Source organism: Pseudorca crassidens, chromosome 15, assembly GCF_039906515.1.
Source record: "Pseudorca crassidens isolate mPseCra1 chromosome 15, mPseCra1.hap1, whole genome shotgun sequence".
Lineage (NCBI taxonomy): Eukaryota > Metazoa > Chordata > Mammalia > Artiodactyla > Delphinidae > Pseudorca > Pseudorca crassidens.
In genome coordinates this window covers 71,277,839-71,305,324 of record NC_090310.1, presented here as the reverse complement: position 1 = coordinate 71,305,324, position 27,486 = coordinate 71,277,839, and the positions used below count along the sequence as shown (strand labels likewise).

At 41.9% G+C, this 27,486-nt stretch overlaps 1 protein-coding gene across 1 annotated transcript in view; it reads right to left on the bottom strand.

Moving 5' to 3' along the window:
- LOC137208063 (translocon-associated protein subunit gamma-like) overlaps nt 1–21,057 on the bottom strand; it is a 60,786-nt gene extending 39,729 nt beyond the window's left edge. The window contains exons 1-3 of the mRNA XM_067708511.1: nt 20,991–21,057; nt 19,495–19,677; nt 18,259–18,284 (exon numbers count right to left, since the gene is read on the bottom strand). Coding sequence (XP_067564612.1) covers nt 18,259–18,284; nt 19,495–19,677; nt 20,991–21,057 — 276 coding nt within the window. The remainder of the gene's footprint in view (nt 1–18,258; nt 18,285–19,494; nt 19,678–20,990) is intronic.
- Nucleotides 21,058–27,486: the final 6,429 nt, after the last annotated feature.

The window sequence follows — 27,486 nt, the reverse complement described above, 5'->3', positions numbered from 1 at the left end:
CAGGAGTGATCTATTTCTTGATCTGGGTGGTAGATTCTTAGATGTTTCCCTTATGATGAATCATCACACTATAAAAATGAAAACTGGAAATAAAAATAAACTTAAAATAATTTCATATGGGCCAAAGCTGTACTCAAGGGAAAATTCATATTATTCAATGTTTTACTATTAAACAATAAGGAATAGAAAATATTTACTAAAACTAAAATTCAAACCTTAACCAGACAAGAACGTATTCAACATTAATCTCCTGAATGCCTACTATATGTCCAGCACATATGTCGGTAAAAATACAAACAAAAATTAATCATTGAGAAAGTAAAAACTAGAATTGATTTACAAATCCAAAAATTTTACTTTTTTTGTGAAACATAATAAGGAAAACAAATGCACTTCTTACTATTAAGTCAAGGAATGAATAGATATTGTTATATATAATATATGTATATATAATATATAATAAATGAATTATATATATTCCTTTCAGGGTTAGTTTTTCATCATAAACAGGATGTAACCAGTTAATTACTTAGGGCTATAGGTTGTATTACAAAGTACAATAACACAATTTGCATTATGTGGTAGATTATAAAAATGTCCAGAATTCTCTACCCCACAGTATAGCCATGCCCTCTGCAATGTGACTTTTTTACTCCCTGTCACCAAGAGATAGAGTCTACTTTGATCAATAGAATATGACCTCGTGTAGTTCTAAGCCTATGACTCAAGAAACTTTACATACTCCATCTTACTCTCTCCAAGCCCTGCCATCATCATGTGAACAAGTCCACTCCGGCCCTCTAGAAAACGAGAGGGCACATGGTGGAGAGATAAGCCATCTGAACTGAGGTCACCTCCTAACCAACCAGCCCCCAGCTGTCCTGGCAGCTGGCTGCTCAGCCAAGACAGAAGAACCTCCCTGCTGAACCCAGCCCAAATTGCCAAATCACAAAATCATGTTGACTCCAAGGCAAGGCATTTTAAGGTAGTTTGTTATGCAACAAAACCTAACTGATGCACATTATGAGGACCATTACCAGTTCAGAATTAGATAAGCTGTCATCTGAAAATAGAAAGGCCCAGTGGTCTTGCTTGAGTGGTTGAATATGATCATAAGAATATATGTTTATTTATCCTCACATCTTATGGTTCTTTTTCTTATGGTTGACTCTTGCAAACTGTGCTGCAAACAAAAGTGTAAGGTCAAGTTCAAAGGTGACTCAAGGAAAATGGGAGGCTCCTGCATGTGAAATATGAGGGCAAATAAGGAGACATTTGGGGCTGTTTCTGCCAGTTTTGATAAATCAACTTTTCATTTGTAGTTTGCCATATATCTGTGTATAAAATTTTAGTTTGTATATACCATAATACAAGATATACCTGCAAAAATTTTTAAATAAGTAAACCTTTATTATTGACATTTCTGCAGGAAAAATCACTTATTGTGGATCTGAAACCCTCTTTTGTCACAGTAAGACAATTTGTTTCCATAATATAAGCTTTGAAATGTAGTGTTTCTAATAGTATGATTGTTTTATACCAGAAAAGACTGTAAAAAGAAATTGGGAAATGGATATGGGATTTCTCACAATAATGAGTACACTCCTTTTTACTTACAACAAAGCATTATGTATAAGTCTATGCTAACAGATTTGAAATCGTCAATAAAATAAATTTTGGTAATTTATATTTTCCTAAATATATATTTCCTAATAATCTTTGGGAAGTTGGAAAACTCTAGCAAACCCTTAAATTGTGTAAGAAATATTTTTTTTAAAAGAGAGAGCACCTAGATTCATGATTAGAAGTATCAGAAATCCAATTCAAATTCACTTTGGTACAAAGGGATTTATTGGGAGGATAATGGGGCAACCCATGTAACTACAGGAATAAGAGACATTCCTTAGAGCTCTCAGGAATATCCAGAACCAGATACTCTTGTTGCCAATATTCTCACAATTGTTCTCATTGTGTTTTTCTCAAAGTGTTGGATTCATTCTGTCCCTCATGGCAAGAATCAGTTCAACTGTAATTCCTGATTCCTCATTCCAAGGCTCCCACAATCAAAAGGGGACTCCTCTTAGTCCTCGCCTTCCAAATCAAAAAGCCTAGAAAAAAACTCAATCAGCTGTATCCAGGGGAGCAGACTCCCATAGAACTTCCACAGCCGATGGAAGCCCACCAATGTACATTGGAGTCCTTTCTGGAAAAGGGAAAGCTATTATGCCATTAGAATGCATTATCTCCATTTCAGAAGCAAAACCCAAGCAGTTTTACAGGCTAGTTCTTTTAAATTTTCAAAGAGCAGGTAATTATCATAATACATAAACTCTGCCAGAGTGTAGAAAAATAAAGTAAAAGACTACCTTCTGGATTTTTACAAGTTAACAGAGCTGCATGGCAAAAATAGAAGAAAAAATGAAAATTTTTGGTAAATTTCACATATTCATATAGTTGCAAAATAACTAATGAATATTATCAAATATATTTTAAATTTAAAAAATGAAAAAACGTGAGAGCTATTTCTATTCAGGAACACAATACAGTGTTTATTATTATTTAACATTACCCTAGAAGTGTTGGTAATGCAAGGAAAAGAGAGAGAAAAGGAAGAAGAGAGAGAGGAAAAGAGAGAAGTGGGGATGGGGTGGAGAAGGAAGAAAGAAGAATATTGAAAATTACACACAAATTTATAGTTATTGAAACTGATGCCAATTACTACTTAGAAAACCCAAGAGAATCAACTTTAAATTATCAGAACTAATAAAACAGTCCATTAAATTTGGTGGTTACAAATAAATATAAAACACAAGTAGCTTCCCACATATAAGAGATAACCTTTAAGAAAAAAGAGAGGAAGTAACCTCATTAACAATTACAACAAAAATATGAGTTATCTAAGAAAAATTTTAATTAGGAACAAGTCAGACTTTCATGGAGAAAACATCAAAACACCATATACAGAAATAAATTAAATGGATTAAAGACTTAAATGTTAAGACCTGAAACCACAAAACTCCTAGAAAAAAACATGGGCAGTACATTCTTTGACATTGGTCTTAGAAATATTTTGCTGGATCTGTCTCCTCAGGCAAGGGCAACAAAGGAAAAATAAACAAATGGGACCTAAGCAAACTAAAAAGCTTTTGCACAGCAAAGGAAATCATCAACAAAACAAAACAGGCAAGCTACTGAATGGGAGAAGATATTTCAAATGGTATGTCTAATAAGGGATTCATATCTAAAATACTTAAAGAACTCATAAAACTCAATATCAAAAAACAAACAATCCAATTAAAAAATGGGCAGAGGGGGCTTCCCTGGTGGCGCAGTGGTTGAGAGTCCGCCTGCCGATGCAGGGGACACGGGTTCGTGCCCCGGTCCGGGAAGATCCCACATGCCGCGGAGCGGCTGGGCCCGTGAGCCATGGCCGCTGAGCCTGCGCGTCCGGAACCTGTGCTCCGCAACAGGAGAGGCCACAACAGTGAGAGGCCGAGTACCGCAAAAAAAAAAAAAAAAAAAAAAAAAAATGGGCAGAGGAACTGAATAGGCATTTTTCCAAAGAAGATGTATAGGTGGCCAACAGGCACATGAAAAAGATGGTCAACATCGTTAATTATCAGGGAAATGCAGATCAATACCACAATGAGATACTACCTCACATCTGTCAGAATGGCTATTATCAAGAAGACAACAAATAAGTGTTGGTGAAGATGTAGAGAAAAGGTAACCCTTGTGCACTGCTGGCGTAAATGTAAATTGGTACAGCCACTGTGGAAAACAGTATGGAGATTCCTCAAAAAATTAAAAATAGAACTACCATATGTTTCAGCAATTCCACTCCTGGGTATTTATGTGAAGAAAACAAAAACAGTAATTCAAAAAGATATATGTACCCCAATGTTCACTGCAGCATTATTTACAGGAGCCAAGATATGGAAGTAACCCAAGTGTTCACTGACAGATGAATGAAAAAAGAAGATGTGGTATATATATACAATGGAATATTACTCAACAATAAAAAAGAATGAAATCTTGCCATTTTCGACAACATGGGTGAACCTGGAGTTCTAAGTGAACTCTATGCTAAGTAAAATGTCAGACATAGAAAGAAAATCACTGTATGTTTTCACTTATATGTGAAATCTAAAAATACAAAACAAATGAACAAGTATAACAAAACAGAAACAGATTCACATATACAGAGAACTAGTGGTTGCCAGAGGGAAGGGGATGGGGAATGGGTGAAATATGTGAAGGAGACCAAGAAGTAAAAAATTACTAGTTATAAAATAAATAAGTCACAGGGATGTAATGTACAGCACAGGGAATACAGTCAATATAATTGTAGTAACTTTCCATAACGCATAATCTATAAAAATATCGAATCACTATGTTGTACACCCGAAATGAATATAATGTTGTAAGTCAACTATATTTCAATTAATTAATTAAAGAGAATCCATTTCAAAAAAAGGAAAAATTATTAAAACTCATTCCTGCACATAATGTTTCCAACCCCACACATAATCAGTGTAAGTAAGGTACTTTGTGAAAAATAAATAAATGTACTCCAACTGAAAAAAAAAGTTCACATTTTTTACCTAAAAGTTAATCCAAAGAAAACAATAAAGGATGTGCATAAAGATTTATGAAGATATTATAGATGATGACAGTGATGTGATGATGGTGAAGATAATAAGAATTTGAGAGGAGATACAACTTTTGTTTCAAATGCAAGGAATTTCTTTGACTTCTCATATCCACATAATCTGTGACCCCAAATGACTAGATGGAAAATGAAAAATCCTGCCCAATTAACAGAGGCCCCCCAAACTGTCAAAACTAACATGATTCCAAGCTCTGTTTGCGTAATAAAATCAATAGTTCACATATTCATCCTCCTTCAACATCTTGGAAATCTCTCCTAAAATTTAGCATCACAGAGATTTGAGACTCTGAATTTGTTCCTTAGAGATGATAGGAATGACCTTATGAAGCCTTCCTCATCTGCATCCTTCTACCAAACCTTGCAGCTCAGAAATAAATAAATAAATAAATGGTCAATCAACAAACAATCATCATGTGGGATTAGGATCTTACTGGCAAGCTGGAGCCAAGTCCTCAACTTTTGGTTCTGGCTTGATGTAAGCTGTAGCATTCGCCTGTTTACATTTACCCAGGTTTTTGACTGAGAAAAAGATTTGAGATTAACAGCCTTGAGAACCCGGGCTGATACACAGCAAAGAAAACTTGCTAATTCAAAATGGCAAATGAAGCTTCTGAAACAGAATGAGAGTTCACCAACCATATAATAAAACACGATCCGTTTAGCCAGACCAAGGCACAATTGGTCTTGACCCAGTGGACATTTATGTGTTAAATATCGTATCATGAGAAGGCTTTGTTCTTCTAGGAAAGGTAAGAATTAGCAAGAACTCCTCATCTTCTGAGAACCCTTTATGGGAGAAAACCTATCCTGAAAACAACATTTTCTTTTTTCTTCTGGGCTCCCTGTGCCTTGGCTCACATCCAGGAGCTTGGACAGAGGTTTCTGGGGTGATCTTTGTGAACCCAAGCCCAGCCTCTGGGTGTTTATCAGCAACAGCTCTGCAGCCAGCCTGCAACTTCAAACCAGCTGATTTGCCTCCACGAAGACCAACCAGAACTGTATGAGGTTGTTAGAATTTAACCCTCTCTGGCCTTCTACAAAGGCTGAGAGAAAAAAAGTTTTAAGCAGCCCTTGATGGCTACCATACTGGGGTCATTTTGGATTTCTCCCAAGAATGGCTGGAAGGGGAAGGGCCAGCCAGAAGGAAGAAAGAATCAGTCAAGGAGAGTAAGGTTCAACTTTGAACACCTGCCAAGCCTGCCCCATAGGCCATAGTATCACCAGGTCGCAATAACACCAGTCAAGTAAGACATGTCCTGCACCAAACATCTTCTACTCTCCCCCAGTCCCAGCCCTGAAGGAGCCGGAGGTGGCTACTGGTGAGGGGGTTGGGGAGAAGGAAGGCAAGAAGCCAACCATGGAGCACCTCTTTGTCTGTTTCAGGTTTCTAGCCTGAAACGGAATAAGCTGGGAGAAAAAAGAAGCTTAAACTTCTCTTCCCACTTCCCAGAACTAGGCAGGATGCTGTATGTGACCCAGTATCAGCTAAGCAGATGCTCTCACCTGGGGTTCTGAACCCTGAGGGAATGATGCAAAGATGCAGATACAGTTGAGAAAGCATTCATAGCAACAGGGCCCAGGGCAGCGGGAACAATTAACCATGTCTTAATCGAAACGTAACTATGCTCCCTGCTGCCCAGATGTCTGCCTGGTTCTCAGCCTCCCAAATTCTTTCTATCCCATCTATCCCACCAATAATTCCTTTTCTGCTTAAATTAGCTTCCTATTGCTTGCCGACGAAACCACCGCCCTTACCGACCCAACTGGACTCTTTTTACCTCTTACTGATTCCTCCCTCCCAGGTACCACTATCTTCCCGCAGGAGGAGAGCAACTTGAGACTGCAAGTCAGGCTCCCGGCAGGAAGTAGTCAACACTCAAACTGGGAGAATTCCAGGAGGGTTTAATAAAGGGACCAATTACACAGGTGTGGGCAGGCTGTAGGGAAACTACAAAGGAGATTGCTGTATCCAGCATGAGTAACAGTCTGGGTGTTACCCTTTCCAGGCTCAAGACGATAAGGAGAGTGAACAGACACCAGAACTTGAAGAAGAGTTAGGCATAAATGAGGCAACCTTGAGAAGAACACTGACCTTCAGTGGAGACGTACAACCAGCCTGTAGCCGCTCCACAGGGGAAATAATACCCTGGTCACACTCTCCTCCCTCCTGACTTCCAATCTCCTGCCAAGAGCTCCCCATTGATGAGGTTGACCTGCCTGATGCCAGAGGGCACGGGAACCTGCTGACGTGATCCTTAAGGGTCAGAGTTCTGGAAAAAGAGCTCTGGAGGAGGATGAAGAGGAGATCTGAGGGATGGGGAGGCACTTGGAAGGCACTTGGCACAAACACCTAACATAAGAAGCGCTGCAGATGATCCTTACATATTTACCTAACCTTACATATTTACCCACGCATTTACCTAACCTGAGTTCCATTATCCAGTCCCCTCCCAGGCAGTTCCAGGTTAGAAGTCCATCAAAACACAAGAACATACTTCCACGGCATTACGGCACTCTGCTTCAGCTTCCTTCGTTTGACCCAGGACTGCTTTGCAAATGACCTGCTCATGGCTTTCTTCTACCTTCTCCAACCATCACATGTCCATTACTTCTATGATATCATGAAGGCTCTTGCACTGGGAGCTGAGACTTTCTCATTCAAGGACAAATCTAGAAGTTAACCATTTCTGTCCAAAAGCCGGGTACTCTAAAACCACAGTGGGACTCAGAGGCATCCAAGAGACACAGCTTCAGATCTCAGGACACTCAGAGCCAAGAAGCAAAGCAGAGCCGCAAACGGTATGAGCTCTTCGCCATTTCTGCAAGCTGTTGTCTGTAGGTAATTTCCTGAGACTATTAGAGCAACACGAGATCACTTTGAAACATAATTCAGAAAAAAGTCTGGGGGCGGAGTCGAGATGGCATACTAGGAGGACAGAGAATTCGTGTCTCCGCACAACTAGGATACCTACCAGGCACTGGCGGGGGACCATGGACACCTAAGGTGTCAAGAGGAACCCCCAGTGACCTGGTAGGACATGGAGTGTGGGGGGGAGTGAGGGGGGAGAAGTGGAGGCAGGACGGGACTGGCACCCCTGAGGGGTGGCTGGGGGAAGGGAAGGGATCCCACTCCCGAAAGGGGAAATTGGGGGACCACTGGGAGGACAGAGGATCAAAAGGGAGTGTGGCCAGCCTTCCCCTGCCCACTTGGGCCTCCAGGAGCCTGCTGAAATCCCAGGCCTGATCCTCTGCTAACCAAGGCCCCCTCCAGCTGCTCAGGTCCTGAGGGAGTGGGAAGGAGGGAAGGTGGAGCAAAAGTAAAGGCCAGACCTACAGGATCGGCACCCCTGAGGGGTGGCTGGGGAAGGGGAGGAGTTCCTACACCCATTGGGACCCACCCACAGTTAGGGGTCCAGCAGGGATGGGGAGACCCTGGGGGAGACCGTGGCGGGGGGGAGCACGGAGGAACAGAAGGGAACCCAGCCAGCACTTTCCCTGTCCACTTAGGCACTGGGGAGCCTCTTGGGCTCCCAGGCCTAATCATCTGCCCGGGGAGCCTCCCTCCTGCTGGGCAGAGCCCAAGCCCTGCCCCTACACCCCCACCCAGGGCCCTACCTCTACACTCGGAGAGCTCCTCTGAGACCCCTCCAAACATGCTGGGCATAAACCCCACCCACGCACCCTCACCCAGGGCCATACCTCCAAATTCCAGAACTCCACACTATGGAGGCCCTCCTATGGAGGTGCCGCCTCTCCCGCGCAGGTCCTAAGCAGAGGCCCCACCCCAGGCTTGAACTTCACCCCACCTAGGCCCCACCCCCAAGGCCTTTTCCGGCTGTGTGGGTCCTGAGCCTAGGCCCTGCCCCACCCTAACCACCCCCCAAGTTCCACACCTGCCTAAACTCCACCCCACCATAGCCAAGCTTTTTTTTTTTCTGTTGTGGTTTTATTTTACCTTGTTGCAGTTGTTTCAATTATATTTTTATTTTTCCTAATATATTTTTAATCTAATTTTATTTTGTTTTTTATTCTTTGTTATTGTATTGCTCCTTTTTTATTTTTTTTTTTTTGCTACACCACGGGGCTTGAGGGATCTTGGTTCACAGGATGGAGGTTGGGCTTCAGCTCCTGTCATGGGAGCTCCAAGTCCAAACCACTGGACTAACAGAGAACCTCAGACCCCAAGGAATATTAATCAGAGTGAGGCCTCATAGAGGTCCTCATCTCAGCACCAAGACCCAGCTCTATCCAACTGCCTGCAAACTCCAGTGCTGACCGCCTCAGGCCAAACAACCAGTAAGACAGGAATACAGACCCTCTCATAAAAAAAAAAAAAAAAAAATTAAATGACAAAAAAGTATGTTACAAAGGAGCAAGGTAAAAACCTACAAGACCAAATAAATGAAGATGAAATAGGCAACCTATCTGAAAAACAATTCAGATTAACGATAGTAAAGATGATCCAGATTGTCAGAAACAGAATGGAGAAAATACAAGAAACATTTAACAAGGATCTAGAAGAGCTAAAGAGCAAACAAACAGTGATGAACAACAAAATAACTGAATTTAAAAATACTCTGGAAGGAATCAATAGGAGAATAACTGAGGCAGAAGAACGGATAAGTGACCTGGAAGATAAAATAGTGGAAATCACTACTGAAGAGCAGAATGAAGAAAAAAGAATGAAAAGAATTGATGACAGTCTCAGAGACCTCTGGGACACCATTAAATGCACCAACATTTGAATTATAGGGGTTCCAGAACAAGAGGAGAAAAAGAAAGGGTCTGAGAAAATATTTGAAGAGATTATAGTTGAAAACTTCCCTAACATGGGAAAGGAAATAGCCACCCAAGTCCAGGAAGTGCAGAGAGTCACATACAGGATAAACTCAAAGAGAAACATGCTGAAACACATATTAATCAAACTATCAAAAATTAAATACAAAGAAAAAATATTACAAGCAGCAAGGGAAAAGCAACAAATAACATACAAGGGAATCTGCATAAGGTTAACCATTGATCTTTCAGCAGAAACTCGGCAAGCCAGAAAGGAGTGGCAGGACATATTTAAAGTGATGAAAGGGAAAAAACTACAACCAAGATTACTCTACCCAGCAAGGATCTCATTCAGATTTGATGGAGAAATTAAAACCTTTAGAGACAAACAAAAGCTAAGAGAATTCAGCACCACAAAACCAGCTTTACAACAAATGCTAAAGGAACTTCTCTAGGCAGGAAACACAAGAGAAGGAAAAGACCTACAATAATAAACCCAAAACAATTAAGAAAATGGTAATAGGAACATACATATCAATAACTACCTTAAATGTAAATGGATTAAATGCTCCAACCAAGAGACATAGACTGGCTGAATGGATACAAAAACAAGACCCGTATACACGCTGTCTACAAGAGACCCACTTCAGACCTAGGGACACATACAGACTGAAAGTGAGGGGATGGAAAAAGATATTCCATGCAAATGGAAATCAAAAGAAAGCTGGGGTAGCAATTCTCGTATTAGACAAAATAGACTTGAAAATAAAAACCATTAATAAGAGACAAAGAAGGACACTACATAAAGATCAAGGGATCAATCCAAGAAGAAGATATAACAATTGTAAATATTTATCCACCCAACATAGGAGCATCTCAGTACATAAGGCAAATGCTAACAGCCATAAAGGGAGAAACTGACAGTAACACAATAATACAGGGGGACGTTAACACCCCACTTACACCAATAGACAGATCACCTAGACAGAAAATAAATAAGGAAACACAAGCTTTAAATGACACAAAAGACCAAATAGATTTAATTGATATTTTTAGGACATTCCAACCGAAAGCAGAAGAATACACTTTCCTCTCAAGGGCACACAGAACGTTCTCCAGAATAGATCACATTTTCAGTCACCAATCAAAAATTGGAAAATTTAAGAAAATTGAAATCATATGAAGTATCTTTTCCAACCACAACGCTATGATATTAGAAATCAACTACATGAAAAAAAACAGTAATAAAACACAAATAAATGGAGGCTAAAGAGTGCACCGCTAAATAACCAAGAGATCACTAAAGAAATCAAAGAGGAAATAAAAAAATACTTAAGAACAGATGACAATGAAAACACAACGATCCAAAAACCTATGGGATGAAGCAAAAGCAGTTCTAAGAGGTAAGTTCATAGCAATTTAACCTCATCTCAAGAAACAAGAAAAATCTCAAACAATGCAACCTTACACTCAAAGCAACCAGAAAAAGTAGAACAAAGAAAACCCAAAATTAGTAGAAGTAAAGAAATCATAAAGATCAGAGCAGAAATAAATGAAATAGAAACAAAGAAAATAACAGCAAAGATCAATAAAACTAAAAACTGGTTCTTTGAGAAGATAAACAAAATTGATAAATCTTTAGCCGGACTCATCAAGAAAAAAACAGGGAGGACAAAAATCAATAAAATTAGATATGAAAAAGAAGACATTACAACCAACACAGCAGAAATACAAAAGATCATTAGAGATTACTACAAGCAACTATATGCCAATAAAATGGACAACCTGGAAGAAATGGACAAATTCGCAGACAAGCACAATGTTCCAAGACTGAACCAGGAAGAAACAGAAGATATAAACAGACCAATCACAGGTAATGAAATTGAAACTGCAATTAAAAATCTTCCAACAAACAAAAATCCAGGACCAGATGGCTTCACAGGCAAATTCTATCAAACATTTAGAGAAGAGTTCACACCTATCCTTCTCAAAATCTTCCAAAGAATTGCAGAGGGAGAAACACTCCCAAACTCGTTCTACGAGGCCACCATCACCCTGATACCAAAACCAGAAAAAGATATCACAAAAAAAGAAAATTATAGACCAATATCACTGATGAACAGACGCAAAAATCCTCAACAAAATACTAGCAAACAGAATCCAACAAGACATTAAAAGGATCATACACTATGATCAAGTGGAATTTATCCCAGGGATGCAAGGATTCTTCAGTATACACAAAACAATCAATGTGATACACCATACTAATAAATCAAAGAATAAAAACCATATGACCATCTCAAGAGATACATAAAAAGCTTTTGACAAAATTCAACACCCATTTATGATAAAACCCTCTAGAAAGTGGGCATAGAGGGAACCTACCTCAACATAATAAAAGCCATATATCATTTCCAGTAAACATCATTTTCAGTGGTGAAAAACTGAAACCATTTCCTCGAAGATCAGGAACAAGACAAGGATGTCCACTCTTGCCACTATTATTCAACATAGTATTAGAATTCCTAGCCACAGTGATCAGAGAAGAAAAAGAAATAAAGGAATACAAATTGGAAAAGAAGAAGTAAAACTGTCACTGTTTGCCAATGACATGATACTATACCTAGAAAATCCTAAAGATGCCACCAGAAAACTACTAGAACTAATCAATGAATTTTGTAAGGTTGCAGAATACAAAATTAATGCACAGAAATCTCTTGCATTCCTATACACTAACAACAAAAGATCAGAAAGAGAAATTAAGGAAACAATCCCACTTAGCATCACAAAAAAAGAATAAAATATCTAGGAATAAACCTACCTAAGGAAGCAAAAGACCTGTATTCAGAAAACACTGATGAAAGAAATCAAAGATAACATAAACAGATGAAGAGATATACCATGTTCCTGGACTGGAAGAATCAACATTGTGAAAATTACTATACTACCCAAAGCAATCTACAGGTTCAGTGCAATCCCTATCAAATTACCAATGGCATTTTTCACAGAACTAGAACAAGAAATTTTACACTTTGTATGGAAACACAAAAGACCTCGAATAGCCAAAGCAATCTTGAGAAAGAAAAACGGAGCTGGAGGAATTCAGGCTCCCTGACTTCAGACTATACTACAGAGCTTCAGTAATCAAGATAGTATGGTACTGGCACAAAAAAAGAAATATAGATCAATGGAACAAGACAGAAAGCCCAGAGATAAACCCATGCACATATGGTCACTTTATCTTTGATAAAGGAGGCAAGAATATACAATGGAGAAAAGACAGCCTCTCCAATAAGTGGTGCTGGGAAAACTGGACAGGTACATGTAAAAGAATGAAATTAGAACACACCCTAACACCATACACAAAAATAAACTCAAAATGGATTAAAGACCTAAATGTAAGGCCAGACACCATCAAACTCTTAGAGGAAAACATAGGCAGAACACTCTATGACATAAATCACAGCAAGATCCTTTTTGACCCATTTCCTAGGGTAAGGGAAATAAAAACAAAAATAAACATATGGGACCTAATGAACCTTATAAGCTTTTGCACAGCAAAGGAAACCATAAACAAGATGAAAAGACAACCCTCAGAATGGGAGAAAATATTTGCAAATGAAGCAACTGACAAAGGATTAATCTCCAAAATTTACAGGCAGCTCATGCAGCTCAATATCAAAAAAACAAACAATCCAATCCAAAAATGGGCATAAGACCTAAATAGACATTTCTCCAAAGAAGACATACAGATGGCCAACAAATGCATGAAAAGATGCTCAACATCACTAATCATTAGAGAAATGCAAATCAAAACCACAATGAAGTATCACCTCACACCAGCGAGAATGGCCATCATCAAAATATCTACAAACAATAAATGCTGGAGAGGGTGTGGAGAAAAGGGCACTCTCCTGCACTGTTGGTGGGAATGTAAATTGACACAGCCACTACGGAGAACAGTATGGAGGTTCCTTATAAAACTAAAAATAGAACTACCATAGGACCCAGCAATCCCACTACTGGGCATATACTCTGAGCAAACCATAATTCAAAAAGAGACATGTACCACAATGTTCATTGCAGCACTATTTACAATAGCCAGGACATGGAAGCAACCTAAATGTCCATCAGCAGATGACTGGATAAAGAAGATGTGGCACATAGATATAATGGAATATTACTCAGCCATAAAAAGGAACAAAATTAAGTTATTTGTAGTGAGGTGGATGGACCCAGAATCTGTCATACAGAGTGAAGTAAGTTAGAAAGAGAAAAACAAATACCGTATGCTAACACATATATATGGAATTTTAAAAAGCGGTACTGATGAACCTAGGGGCAGGATAGGAATAAAGAGGCAGATGTAGAGAACAGACTTGAGGGCACGGGGTGTGGGGGAGAGGGGAAGCTGGGATGAAGTGAGAGAGTGGCACTGACGTATATACAGTATCAAATGCAAAATGGATGGCTAGTGTGAAGCTGCTGCATAGCACAGGGAGATCAGGTCAGTGCTTTGTGACAACCTAGAGGGATGGGATAAGGAGGGTGGGAGGGAGGCTCAAGAGGGATGGAATATGGGGATATACGTATACATATAGCTGATTCACTTTGTTGTACAGCAGAAACTAACACAACATTGTAAAGCATTTATACTCCAATAAAGATGCCTGGTTAAAAAAAAAAAAAGAAGTCTGTACTGAATATACGGAGACTATAGGCAACTGCGGATGGAGAGACTGAGAATTCTTTGAAACAACAGAAGTACGAAAGGTTTCGATATTGGGAAACAACGCTTATTATAGAGACCATAATCGGATGCAGAAAGAGAACAGTGAAGAACACTAACCCAAGATTCATTTATTCAATTTTCCACAAATATTTATCAAGCATTTACTGTGTTCTAGGCACTGAGCTAGGATTATAAAACAAGACCAAGAGAAGTCTGACAGAATGTTTGCCCTTAGCTATATCTAATTAAGCCTTTCACCATGTCCCTAGGGAAGAGGGATTGGAAAAACAACAACAAAAATAGCAACTACTTATTGGCATTTACTAGTGCCAGGTTTTATACTAAGTATTTTCTATTAACACCTGTCTGCAACCCTAATAGGTAGAGAGGTACCATTCTCATCCTCATTTTACAGATAGGTCATACAAGTTCAGTAATTTGCAACAAGTCAAATAGAAAGAGATGAGGCAGAAAAATAATACCCGAACCAGGATCATAGGATAAAGAATTTCATCGGTTGTATAACACTTTACATAATAAAAGGTATGTATGGGGTCTTATGGGGACATGGCTTGAGGAGGGAATACATGCCATGCATGGACACTTTTTCAAGTGGTTCAACTAAAATCTCAGTCTAATTAATTCCCCCTTCTGCTGTTATTTTCTCCATTAACTGGTCCTCTGCCATGAGACAGTGCACTGATGGTGTTTTGTCAGAGAATATTAATGGTGCAGGGGAGCAAAATTTGTCGCCCCAAAATGTCCCCCTGGCATGCAAATTATTTTGATCTGAAAACAATCAAGGCCCAAAAGACTCAGGAAGAAACTTTACCTTCCCCCTAACTGCCTAAAAGAATGTAGACAGAGGACCTATTCCAGGAAGGGCGCTATCACCAGAGACAACTATAGTATGAACCAGGTGTGTAGACAGGGAGGAACCCAGCAAAGTCTGTTTGTCAAAATTCCTCTCTGTAGCCCACCTTCTCTGCAGGGTCCAGCAAACATCTGTTTAACAAACACTTGCTTTTCCATCTTCGTGTGAATTGCCTTCCTGCTCTCTGAAGTCCCAAACCAGCATTCTCAGCATCCTCTTTTGTCTTTAGCTGAAGATGGTATTTAAGGCAAGGGTTTTGGCCATTTTGGTGAGTTACTCAGTTTTTCTGGGTCTCTCCCATGTATACATGTCATCAAACTTTGCTTGATTTTCTCCTGTTACCCTGTCTCATGTCAATTTAATTCTTCAACCAGCTGGAAGAACCTAGACAGGTAAAGAAAAATTCCTTCCTCCCGACAATGCTTACACATTTAGCCTGGTCTCTCAAGAACACCAAGTTCTACTGCCAAAGTTAAGTACAGATTCAGGGGGAGTGCAGGAAGAAGATCGTATTTGGAGAAGTATTTATAGTTTGCCAAGATAAAGTGACTGATTATCTAATTTTTTTAAACATCTTTTATTGGAGTATAATTGCTTTAGAATGGTACATTAGTTTCTGCTTTACAACAAAGTGAATCATCTATACATATACATATATCCCCATATCTCCTCCCTCTTGCGTCTCCCTCCCACCCTCCCTATCCCACCCCTCTAGGTGGTCACAAAGCACCCAGCTGATCTCCCTGTGCTATGCGGCTGCTTCCCACCAGCTATCTGTTTTACATTTGGTAGTGTATATATGTCCATGCCACTCTCTCACTTCGTCCCAGCTGACCCTTCCCCCTCCCTGTGTCCTCAAGTCCATGCTCTAGTAGATCTGTGTCTTTATTCCCATCCTGCCCCTAGGTTCTTCATAAGCTATTTTTTTTTAATTTTTATTTATTTATTTATTTATTATTTATTTATTTTTGGCTGTGTTGGGTCTTCATTTCTGTGCAAGGGCTTTCTCTAGTTGCAGCGAGCGGGGGCCACTCTTCATCGCAGTGCACGGGCCTCTCACTGTCGCAGCCTCTCTTCTTGCGGAGCACAAGCTCCAGATGCACAGGCTCAGCAGCCATGGCTCACAGGCCTAGTCGCTCCGCACCATGTGGGATCCTCCCAGACCAGGGCTCGAACCCATGTCCCCTGCATTGGCAGGCAGATTCTCAACCACTGCACCACCAGGGAAGCCCCCTTTTTTTTTTTTTTTTTTTCTTACCTAAAAAACACAATCAAGGGAGTGTCATGGGGGCTCTGGACTCCAACTGCCTGGGTCGGCATTGCAGCTCTTGGCAATGAGACGGGTCCCCATTCAGGGGCAGTGCACTGCTCTGTAATGTACCCATTTGCATCTGCTTCTGATAGTTGAGTTGTTTACTTTTGCGTTGGTTCTAAGCCAGCTTATACCAGTTATACTTGTTACTATAATCACAGACTTTATCATATATTTCAATGTGTCTGAATTGAATTCTGAATACTTTGCACAAGGCAAATCACTTTTTTAAAAGTTCTATAGAATTAGGAGTTTGAGAAAAATAAAATTCTAGAAGGGTTCTGTCCTAAGATTTCTTCTCTCCCTAAACTTTCTCACTCTAAAGAAAGCCAAACCAGGTATCATAAAAGATATGGAAACTTAAAGTCAGAAAGAAAAAAAAAAAGACTGGACTCAAGGAAAAGACATTGACCCGCCACATCTATAGATTGATGAATGTACATACATTTACATGTTTAGGCTGAAATTAAATGTTTAGGGGGGGGTGTATATTTTGTATAATTTCCTGCCTTAGTTGACATTTTCAATTATCTGGCCAGAGGATCATTCTAAAAAGAGGATTTCTCATGTATTTTTTGGGTTGGCTGAGAAGTTTGTTTGGGTTTTTCCATAACGTCTTACCAAAAACCCAAACGAACTTTTTGGCCAACCTAATACCTCAAAGGGATATGGTGAAAATTAAATGGAAAAATCCAGGGAGCAATTCTGGGCACATAGAAAGCCCTCTTTAGAGCATATTAACAGTGAGGTAGGCGACAGACACTCCAAGAGAATGACTGCAGTTAGCACACAATAAATGTTAGTTATTAAAATGAGTAGGAATATGCATGTAAACCAATGAAGTTAGAACACTCCCTCACACTATACACAAAAATAAACTCAAAATGGCATGGGACTTCCCTGGTGGCGCAGTGGTTAAGAATCCACCTGCCAATGCAGGGGACACAGGTTCGAGCCCTGGTCCGGGAAGATCCCACATGCCACGGAGCAACTAAGCCCGTGTGTCACAACGACTATCCTGTGCTCTAGAGCCTGTGAGCCATAACTACTAAGCCCATGTGCCACAACTACTGAGCCTATGTGCCACAACTACTGAAGCCCACATGCCTAGAGCCCATGCTCCGCAACGAGAAGCCACCATAATGAGAAGCCCGCGCACCACAATGAAGAGTAGCCCCACTTGCCACAACTAGAGGAAGCCCGCCCACAGCAACGAAGACCCAATGCAGCCAAAAATAAACAAATAATTTTTTAAATGGCTTAAAGACTTAAATATAAGACATGACACCATAAAACTCCTAGAAGAGAACATAGGCAAAACATTCTCTGACATAAATCATACCAATATTTTCTTAGGTCAGTCTCCAAAAGCAATAAAAATAAAAGTAAAAATAAACAAATGGGACCTAATCAAACTTACAAGCTTTTGCACAGCCAAGGAAACCATCAACAAAACAAAAAGACAACCTTCAGACTGAGAGAAAATATTTGCAAACAATGCGACTGACAAGGGCTTAATTTCCAACATGTGCAAACGGCTCATACACCTCAACAACAAAAAAACACATAACCCTGAATTAGTAAGAATAATAGCAGTCTAGTTCTGTTAGTAATTGGTGGGACATCCAACAAGTCATTTTGCCTCTTGTCAACAGGAAATGGGGACATGTGGACTTGAATAAGTGATACTCAAGCTTTAGTGTGTATGCAAATCACCTAGGGATCTTGTTCAAATACAGGCTCTGACTGGGTAGGTCTGGGTGTGGCCTGAGATGTCACCTTAGTAACAAGCTTGCAGATGTGGTTCATGCTGCTTGCTGATCTGTGGTCCATACTTTACGTATCAAGGACCTAGAATGTAATTCTCAAACTTCAACACGCATCAGACTCACCTGGAGGGCCTGTTTGAAGATGATTGCTGGTTAAAACACAGAAACCCCGAGCGTTTCTGATGCAATACGTCTGGGTGGAGCACCAAAACTCGCATTTTTTATATTTTATTTTATTGGACTTCCCTGGTGGCACAGTGGTTAAGAATCCGCCTGCCAATGCAGGGGACACAGGCCCTGGTCCAGGAAGATCCCACATGCTGCCGGGAAACTAAGCCTGTGCACCATAACTATTAAACCTGTGCTCTAGAGCCCTAGAGCTACAACTACTGAGCCCGCATACCACAACTACTGAAGCCCATGCACCTAGAGCCCATGCTCTGCAACAAGAGAAGTCACCACGCACCGCAACGAAGAGTAGCCCCCGCTCACCGCAACTAGAGAAAGCCCGCACGCAGCAACAAAGACCCAATGCAGCCAAAAATAAATAAATAATTTTAAAAATTTATTTTATTGAAGTACAGTTGATTTACAATGTGTTAATTTCTTCTGTACATCACACCAAAGTGATTCAGTTATATATATATATATATATATATATATATATTCTTTTTCATCAGAATTTGCATTTTCTAACAAATTCTCAGGTGATGCTGATGCTGCTGGCCAAGAGACCACACTTTCAGAATTAATGTCTTAGATGGTCTCTAAGTGCTCTTACAACTCAAAGCAGAGACTAAAAATGGGACTTGACCAGTTCAAGCCAAGCAAAGCACTGTCACTGTTACAGAACGGGGAGACCAGGCAGCCTCTCAACTTTCCTAATTACCAGAGGCCATACCTGGAATCAGAAAGATAAGTTTACAGATCTCTACCGTGATTGTCCCTGTGCCCCTTTCTTCACCTCTGAACTATAATTTCCCCTTCAGTCAAACGGAGGTTCCCTTTCCTGCTGCCTTTTCACTTGTTCCCCTTTCCTTCCCTTCTCATTAAGAAGCCCACCAGAAAATCTTCTGATGGGGTGGACCAGAACTTTAGCTCTCCTTCTAGTGCCTTGACAAGCTCAAAGATGCAAACATCCCTTAACATGACAAGCAAACCATAACTGCTGTGCAAAAACAGTCAGGTAAGGAGATAATGTGCACAGAACACGCTGAGCAAATAACAGCTCTTTGTGAATCGGCATTAGCATAATTACTGAACATCGGTAATTGCGGAAATTATGTTCACTGGGATCGTTTAAAATTCTAAGAGGCTTCTTCCCCGTATTCACCCAGCAGGGAGGTGAAGGTGGCTCACCCGTTGGCGACAGACACTCAAAAAAGCCCTTGCGTCTCCCAAAGGCATCCCAAGCATCGACTTTGGATGGACTGTCGTCATGAGCCAAATTCCGCCTGAAACTTCCTACCTCCACACCTTGGTTTCTGCTGGGTTTTTCTTCTAGAATTTCATCCCCTCTTAGTTTGGTGTGTCCAAAGTTGTCTGGTCAGCAAGACATGGTTATATAGCAAAATGCAGAAGGAAGTGTTTGGATTACGGACTACGGAAAGGGGCATGGAAACTGGATGACCTGTCCAGGTGGGACCTTCTTCAAATCAGATTCAACCTGGAAGCTGCCACATGCTACCCAATGTAGGGCACCTGTCCCTCCCTGGAATAAAAACCAAGTACTCTTATCGGAGTATCAGAAGGAAGCTGAAAAGAGAAAAAAACAGGAACTGGTGAGAACCAACTAGGCCCAAGATGGCAGAAGATTTGACTTCCAGTAGACCTTGAGCCTCGTTACATGCTCATTGTAATACATTAGCATGTTAAATGACACACCCACCAGCGCCATGACAGTGGACGATTGCCATGACAACAACCAGAAAAGCCCATACAGGGACTGAAAAGGAGAGCTGCTTCAGGTCCAAACCACACTCCTGTTCTTAGATAACACATGAATATTCCTCCCGCTCTTTCTAATTCCCTCCCTTTTCCCTCGAACCTCCTGTGTATTTGGTGTCTCCGCCTGAACTGTGCTGAGAAGTTGATTTGTGAACTAGGTTCCCACATCTCCATTCTTTGGCCATTGAATAAAGCTTGTGCTGTTCCAGTCTCAGCATCGGTTTCATTATTGACTGAGTGAATTGGATCGGAAAAAGAACTTCCCTGGCCGAGACAAGGGGTTTCAACCCAGGGCTAGGACCCCAGCGTGGGTCCAGTCCACCAATTCAGTAACAATATGAGGCCTCCCGTGGCTGCAAAAGGGCAAGGAGGCGAACTGGTCTTTAACGGCAACTTGCAGAGTGTAACGATGGAGGGGGAACCATCCATACCCCCCTGGATGTGCACTGGACAAGCTGATGGGGCCCTACAAGCTGAGTGGAGAGACTCTGTTAAGAAGGACCTTTCAGCGCATTAACACAGCCGCAAGAAGTCACTCCCATTAGTCCCACTAGCCCCCGGCACTAGGACGTAGAAACTGCGACATAGAAAGCACGAGACACCTAGAAGAGGCCTCTTAAAGGAAAGGAGGAAGTGGTAGTCAAGGCAAGCCAGTGCATCTCAGCAGTTTGTGACTAAGTTCCTCAAATGCACATTAGGAAGCAAATAGCTGCACACCATCCCCTCAGGCAGGAAACCTGGGAATTATCCTCCTCCTGCCTTCTCCTTCCCCTGCTTTTCCCCTCCCACCAGCACTTAAGCAGCATAAGCACATTTTTGCTTCTTTTGCATGCTGCTATATCCCCAGAGCCGAGAACACTTGAATTAATGAACTGAATGACTAAATCAGCAAGTCCTGATAGCTCTACCTCCAAAAAGACCTCGCATCTGTCCGCGTTTCTCCATTGCCACTGCTAACGCCTTGGCCCTGGTCATCGTCATTTCTCACCTGGCCACCTGAATGAGCCCCTGCCTGTGTCCCTGACCTGACTCTTGTCACATTTCAGCCACGCTCCCTGCAGAAGCCAAGTAGTTACTGACCCCCAGATCAGATGACACACCTGACATTAATATTCTAGATTCTTCCCAAAGTGTAGAAAATCATGCCAGAATTCCTCGTTTCTGCACCAAGGCCTCTACTAAGCTTATACCTGTGTTGGCGATAACTCAGCCCAGTACGTTCCAGGCAGTCTTCTTTGGACTTGACCTGGCAAAACCCAGTTCAATCCCACCCATTCTGGAAGACCCTTATGACAACCTCTGCCCCAAATGTCTCTCCTGACACTGAACCTTTCTCTGTCCTACACATTCGGCATTTAGCATGTATCACTCAATATCACAAAATGACCTTTTCGGGGCTACCATAAAATCACTAACCCATGCACCGTGCATTTCTAGTCCCAAAGCGGTTGTGTAACTAGAAATATATAACGAGCTTGCTTGTCAATCACTGTGATTTTCATCCCCATTTTACAGGTTAAACTGTTTTCTAGGGAAACCGCTCAAAATCATGGAGCTAATGAGTGGCTGAAATTCAAACCCGGGACTTCAGACTCCAGGCTCTGTCATCCTTCCATGGATTGGTTGCCCTGCTTGCCTTGCGTATGTCTTACCTCCCCCAACAAGCCTTATTTAAACTCCTCAATGCCTAGCAAAGTGGCATACAAATAATAAAAAGTGGTTAATATTTATTATGCACTTACAATAGTCTCCACATTTTATAAGTGGTTTACACGGGTTATCATTTAATTCTCACAACCATATGATATATATCCAACTATCATCCTAAGGTGTAAGATGAGATTTCTGAGTTTCAGGGAAGTTAAATAATTTTCCCAGTGTCACACAGCAATTAAAGCAGTCTGGCTCCTGATTTAGCCACATTTAGCCACCGCGCTATGCCACCTCCCTTTCTAATCGGCCCCCAGAGAATATGTGAGGGTTGATTCGTGGCTTGACACCCCAGACTGTCAGCCAAGAAGAGAATCTTGGTGCAATCAAACATTTACACCATGCAGAAGATATCTGTCTTGGAGTGACAGTTGGCAGTTGATAAAGTTTGACATTTTCAAATCAATTTCTATCGATTTCTTTCTCCTGAAAAAAAGGACATGAGTTTGATGGATGAAGCCAGCACTCTGCGCGCTCGGGAATGGCGGGGAAAAAAGGCCGTGAGTCGCTCTGTGGAGGATGGCGGGGAAGGCAGTAGCAGCTGCTTGCTGTCTGCAAGAAAAGCCCTTTCCTGGCAGAGTCCAGCTCCGACGTGTCCCAACACAGCGTTGGGTAAATAACGCATGCTCCATTTTGCTGTCACGTGATGTTTTCTGCTGACAACGTCGGGGGACAAACAGAAGCAGTGGTATGTGCTTGGGCATGGCCATGAAGTGATGAATATTTATGTGGTCAACACATAAAAGCCCATTTTAACAAATACCATTTTGATGGATTTAACAAGTTAATCTAAGCTCTTTCCACATCCCCGGTTAATGCCTGCAAGAGATGAACGGATGGTGTTTTCTGTAAATTCTGATGAGTGAGGAAACCTCTGAAACAGATGGGTGCATAAGCCCTTGTTTCTCTGGTACACATATGACTTTGTGTTTTGGTGTTGTCAACATGTACTGAGCCTGCACTGTGTGCCCGGCATCGTGTTATTGCTGTCTAGTGCACAATCCTCACAGCCACACTGGGAGGTCTTATCCTCGCTGGGTGTTGTGTGTTTGGGTGACAGCCAGGATCTGAGATGGGAGTGGGCACCTCGACGTGGCAGAGCTGAGAAATGTGTGTGAGGACGTGTAAAGGAGAGCTGAGCCCCCGACCGGCTGGGGAGGGAGAAACTGACACCCCAGGCGAGCCGGCTGGAGTAGGAAGGCTCCTGCCTTCTGCACCCTTGGTCCTCTCTCACCTTCCCAGCCTTGCTGACCACTGGGGACAGCTGCTCCCATTAGGTACTTCCCCAACTTGGGCTCTTGACACAGGCCTTATATTTCAGCTAACAAAATGTTTTAACCTGCCTGATCACAGTTTATCCTCCCAATAGGTAACTGTAATTTTGTGACCAAGGAAAACGAAGTTCAGAGAGTTTAAGGGGTTTAACCACAAACACATGGTAAAGAAGTTGCAGTCTGGTCAAGGATCTGTGGGGTTTGCACAAGATTTGATGGGCAGTGGGGAACCATGGAAGGTATGAGAGTGAGGGAGCACTCTAAAGGGGGCTTGTGCATGAGGAGATCAATATGGCTGATCAATATGGCCCCAAGAGTGCTGAATGGAAGTATAGAAGGGCTCTAGACTGGACTGAGCACACCAGATAAAAGCCTGCTGCAATTGTCCAACTTGGGAGGTCGAGTAACAGAGACCAGACCACCAGGCACACTAGCAACAACTTGGTGTCTGAGTGAGCCCTGCAGGCAGGGTTGCAGCAGGAACGTCCAGTGCACTCTAATATACACTGGTCCCCTTTCCCAGCTCAGTTTCTCCACGTCCCTGAGCTATTCCTATTCCTCTTTTTCTGGTGAGCCTGCAGGGTTTTTCCTGCTACACGTTCTACAACTCCAGCAAAGCATTAGCGAAAGCCATCCATCCATCTGCTGACACTACAGAAAACGGTGAGCACCAGATCCAGGGACAGAGGAGGAAGGAGGGAGGGAGGAGACACTCTCCTGATTACAGTATCTTATCCTTAAGCATTTGCCACCATCCATCAAATCTGCTAACACAGCAAAAACTCAGAAACTGCACTGTGGGGAGAGGAGAGGAGGCTGTTGTCTCCCTAATGACCTCCTAAACCTCCCCCAGAGGTCTGGGATTTGGGGGGAGGTTGGATGGCAGGATGGCAGGGGCTGGAGGGGCCAGATTTAGGTGTCTGGGTCTCTGGGGTGCAGGGGGGGAAGATGGGTAAGAAGGGAGATGGGAAGCCCGCAGACCCAGGAAGGATTCCAGCTTCACTTTGTTTTAATAAACACTCAGAGATACAGTAAATATTTTAAAGGAGGAGACTTAGAACCAATCACACATGGGCATTCAGTTCCAGTGAACTGTTCTTACTGCAAGCAGGGGGGCAGCCTCTGTCCTGTGTGCCTCTCCTGGTCCTAGACATCTGCTTCTCCCTCCTGCCCTCCCCCTCACTCCTTCCCTTGTCCCCTTCCTCTTCCCCCCCACCCCCATGGCACCCCTGACACCTCATTCCTCATATTTGTTTTCTGTGATGCCAGAAACCCCATATGATTTGTCTCAGTATCATCAGCACCTCATGCAAGGTATTCCAGCTGCACAAATGCTAAAAATGCTTGTCAAATCAACATTGTGAAAATGACTCTACTACCCAAAGCAATCTACAGATTCAATGCAATCCCTATCAAACTACCACTGGCATTTTTCACAGAACTAGAACAAAAAAGTTCACAATTTGTATGGAAATACAAAAGACCCCGAATAGCCAAAGCAATCTTGAGAACAAAAAACAGAGCTGGAGGAATCAGGCTCCCTGACTTCAGACTATACTACAAAGCTCCAGTAATCAAGACAGCATGGTACTGGCACAAAAACAGAAAGATAGGGCTTCCCCAGTGGCGCAGTGGTTGGGGTCTGCCTGCCGATGCAGGGGGCGTGGGTTCGTGCCCCAGTCTGGGAGGATCCCACATGCCGTGGAGCGGCTGGGCCCGTGGGCCGTGGCCGCTGAGCCTGCATGTCCACAGCCTGTGCTCTGCAACGGGAGAGGCCACAACAGTGAGAGGCCCGCGTACCGCAAAAAAAAAAAACAAAAACAGAAAGATAGATCAATGGAACAGGATAGAAAGCCCAGAGATAAACCCATGCACATATGGTCACCTTATCTTTGATAAAGGAGGCAGGAATGTACAGTGGAGAAAGGACAGCCTCTTCAATAAGTGGTGCTGGGAAAACTGGACAGATACATGTAAAAGTATGAGATTAGATCACTCCCTAACACCATACAGAAAAATAAACTCAAAATGGATTAAAGACCTAAATGTAAGGCCAGAAACTATCAAACTCTTAGAGGAAAACATAGGCAGACACTCTATGACATAAATCACAGCAAGATCCTTTTTGACCCACCTCCTAGAGAAATGGAAATAAAAACAAAAATAAACAAATGGGACCTAATGAAACTTACAAGCTTTTGCACAGCAAAGGAAACCATAAATAAGACCAAAAGACAACCCTCAGAATGGGAGAAAATATTTGCAAATGAAGCAACTGACAAAGGATTAATCTCCAAAATTTACAAGTAGCTCATGCAGCTCAATAACAAAAAAACAAACAACCCAATCCAAAAGTGGGTAGAAGACCTAAATAGACATTTCTCCAAAGAAGATATACAGACTGCCAACAAACACATGAAAGAATGCTCAACATCATTAATCATTAGAGAAATGCAAATCAAAACTACAATGAGATATCATCTCACACCAGTCAGAATGGCCATCAGCAAAAAATCTACAAACAATAAATGCTGGAGAGGGTGTGGAGAAAAGGGAACCCTCTTGCACTGCTGGTGGGAATGTGAATTGGTACAGCCGCTATGGAGAACAGTATGGAGGTTCCTTAAAAAACTACAAATAGAACTACCATATGACCCAGCAATCCCACTACTGGGCATATACCCTGAGAAAACCATAATTCAAAAAGAGTCATGTACCAAAATGTTCATTGCAGCTCTATTTGCAATAGCCTGAAGATGGAAACAACCTAAGTGTCCATCATCGGATGAATGGATAAAGAAGATGTGGCACATATATACAATGGAATATTACTCAGCCATAAAAAGAAACGAAATTGAGCTATTTGTAATGAGGTGGATGGACCTAGAGTCTGTCATACAGAGTGAAGTAAGTCAGAAAGAGAAAAACAAATACCGTATGCTAACACATATATATGGAATTTGAGAAAAAAAATGTCAGGAAGAACCTGGGGTATGACGGGAATAAAGATACAGACCTACTAGAGAATGGACTTGAGGATATGGGAGGAGGAAGGGTAAGCTGTGACAAAGTGAGAGAGTGGCATGGACATATATACACTACCAAACGTAAAACAGATAGCTAGAGGGAAGCAGCCACATAGCACAGGGAGATCAGCTCCATGCTTTGTGTCCACCTAGAAGGGTGGGATAGGGAGGATGGGAGGGAGGGAGACGCAAGAGGGAAGAGATATGGGAACATATGTATATGTATAACTGATTCACTTTGTTATAAAGCAGAAACTAACACACCATTGTAAAGCAATTATACTCCAATAAAGATGTAGAAAATAAATAAATAAATAAATAAAAATAATGACCAACAAAGGCACGCACCCCAAGTTTTCTTCCCAGGGGCCTCCCTGTAAGCCAGCTGACACAGACTGCTTAGCCATGGAAAGGGAGATGCCAGCACCCCTTTGCCCGTGACCTCGTACTGTGCCGTGTCTAACAGGTCTCCTGCTCTCTCTCCTGACTTCCCACTATGGCTCTGCTTCGAGCTTCTGGATTTTGAGGCTCCACGCAGCTCCTTGACCACAGACCTCGGCTCATGGGTGCCCTTCAGGTCATTTCCTGCTCAAACGGCCCTGAGCAGCACCTGTCTCCACCCTCCCTGGACCTCAGGACCCACAAATGTGTATATGCACCATGTATATACCTCATGCACATGCTTGAGTGTATATATACCATAAGCACCCACACCCCCCATAAACATGTACACACACATATACACACTATGCATACCACATACCTACACATGCACCAATGTTTACACACACCACACACATATACATACCATGTATATCCCACAAATACACACCACAGATGTATACACACATGCATGTGCATGCCATGTGCACACACACGTATATGCACCATGTACACAACCCACACGTGTGTACACACCATGCACACATACCACATGTGTGTGCACAGTGTGTACACACCACACATCCATGCTACACACAGGTATACACATCATATATACACCCACACATGGATTTACATGTCATGTACACCACACACATGCAGACTCACACACACATGCACACACAGAGCATTCACTGTGACTATAATTCCTCCAGAATGGGCACTTCTGATCCAGCCTAACCACAGGTGATTGTTTCCTTGGAAGACCTCCAGAAGGCTAATTTCTGCGGCTCTTTTAAAACAAAACCCAAGACTTTTTCCCGCTTTATTAAGGTATAACTGACAAATAAAACTGTAATATATCTAAAGTGGACAGTGTGAACATTTGACATACGTATACATTGTGAAATGATACCCACAGTCAAGTTAATTAATACATCCATCACCTCACATAGTTGCTTTTTTTGGTGTGAGAACACTTAAGACTCTACTCTTTTAGCAAATTGCAAGTA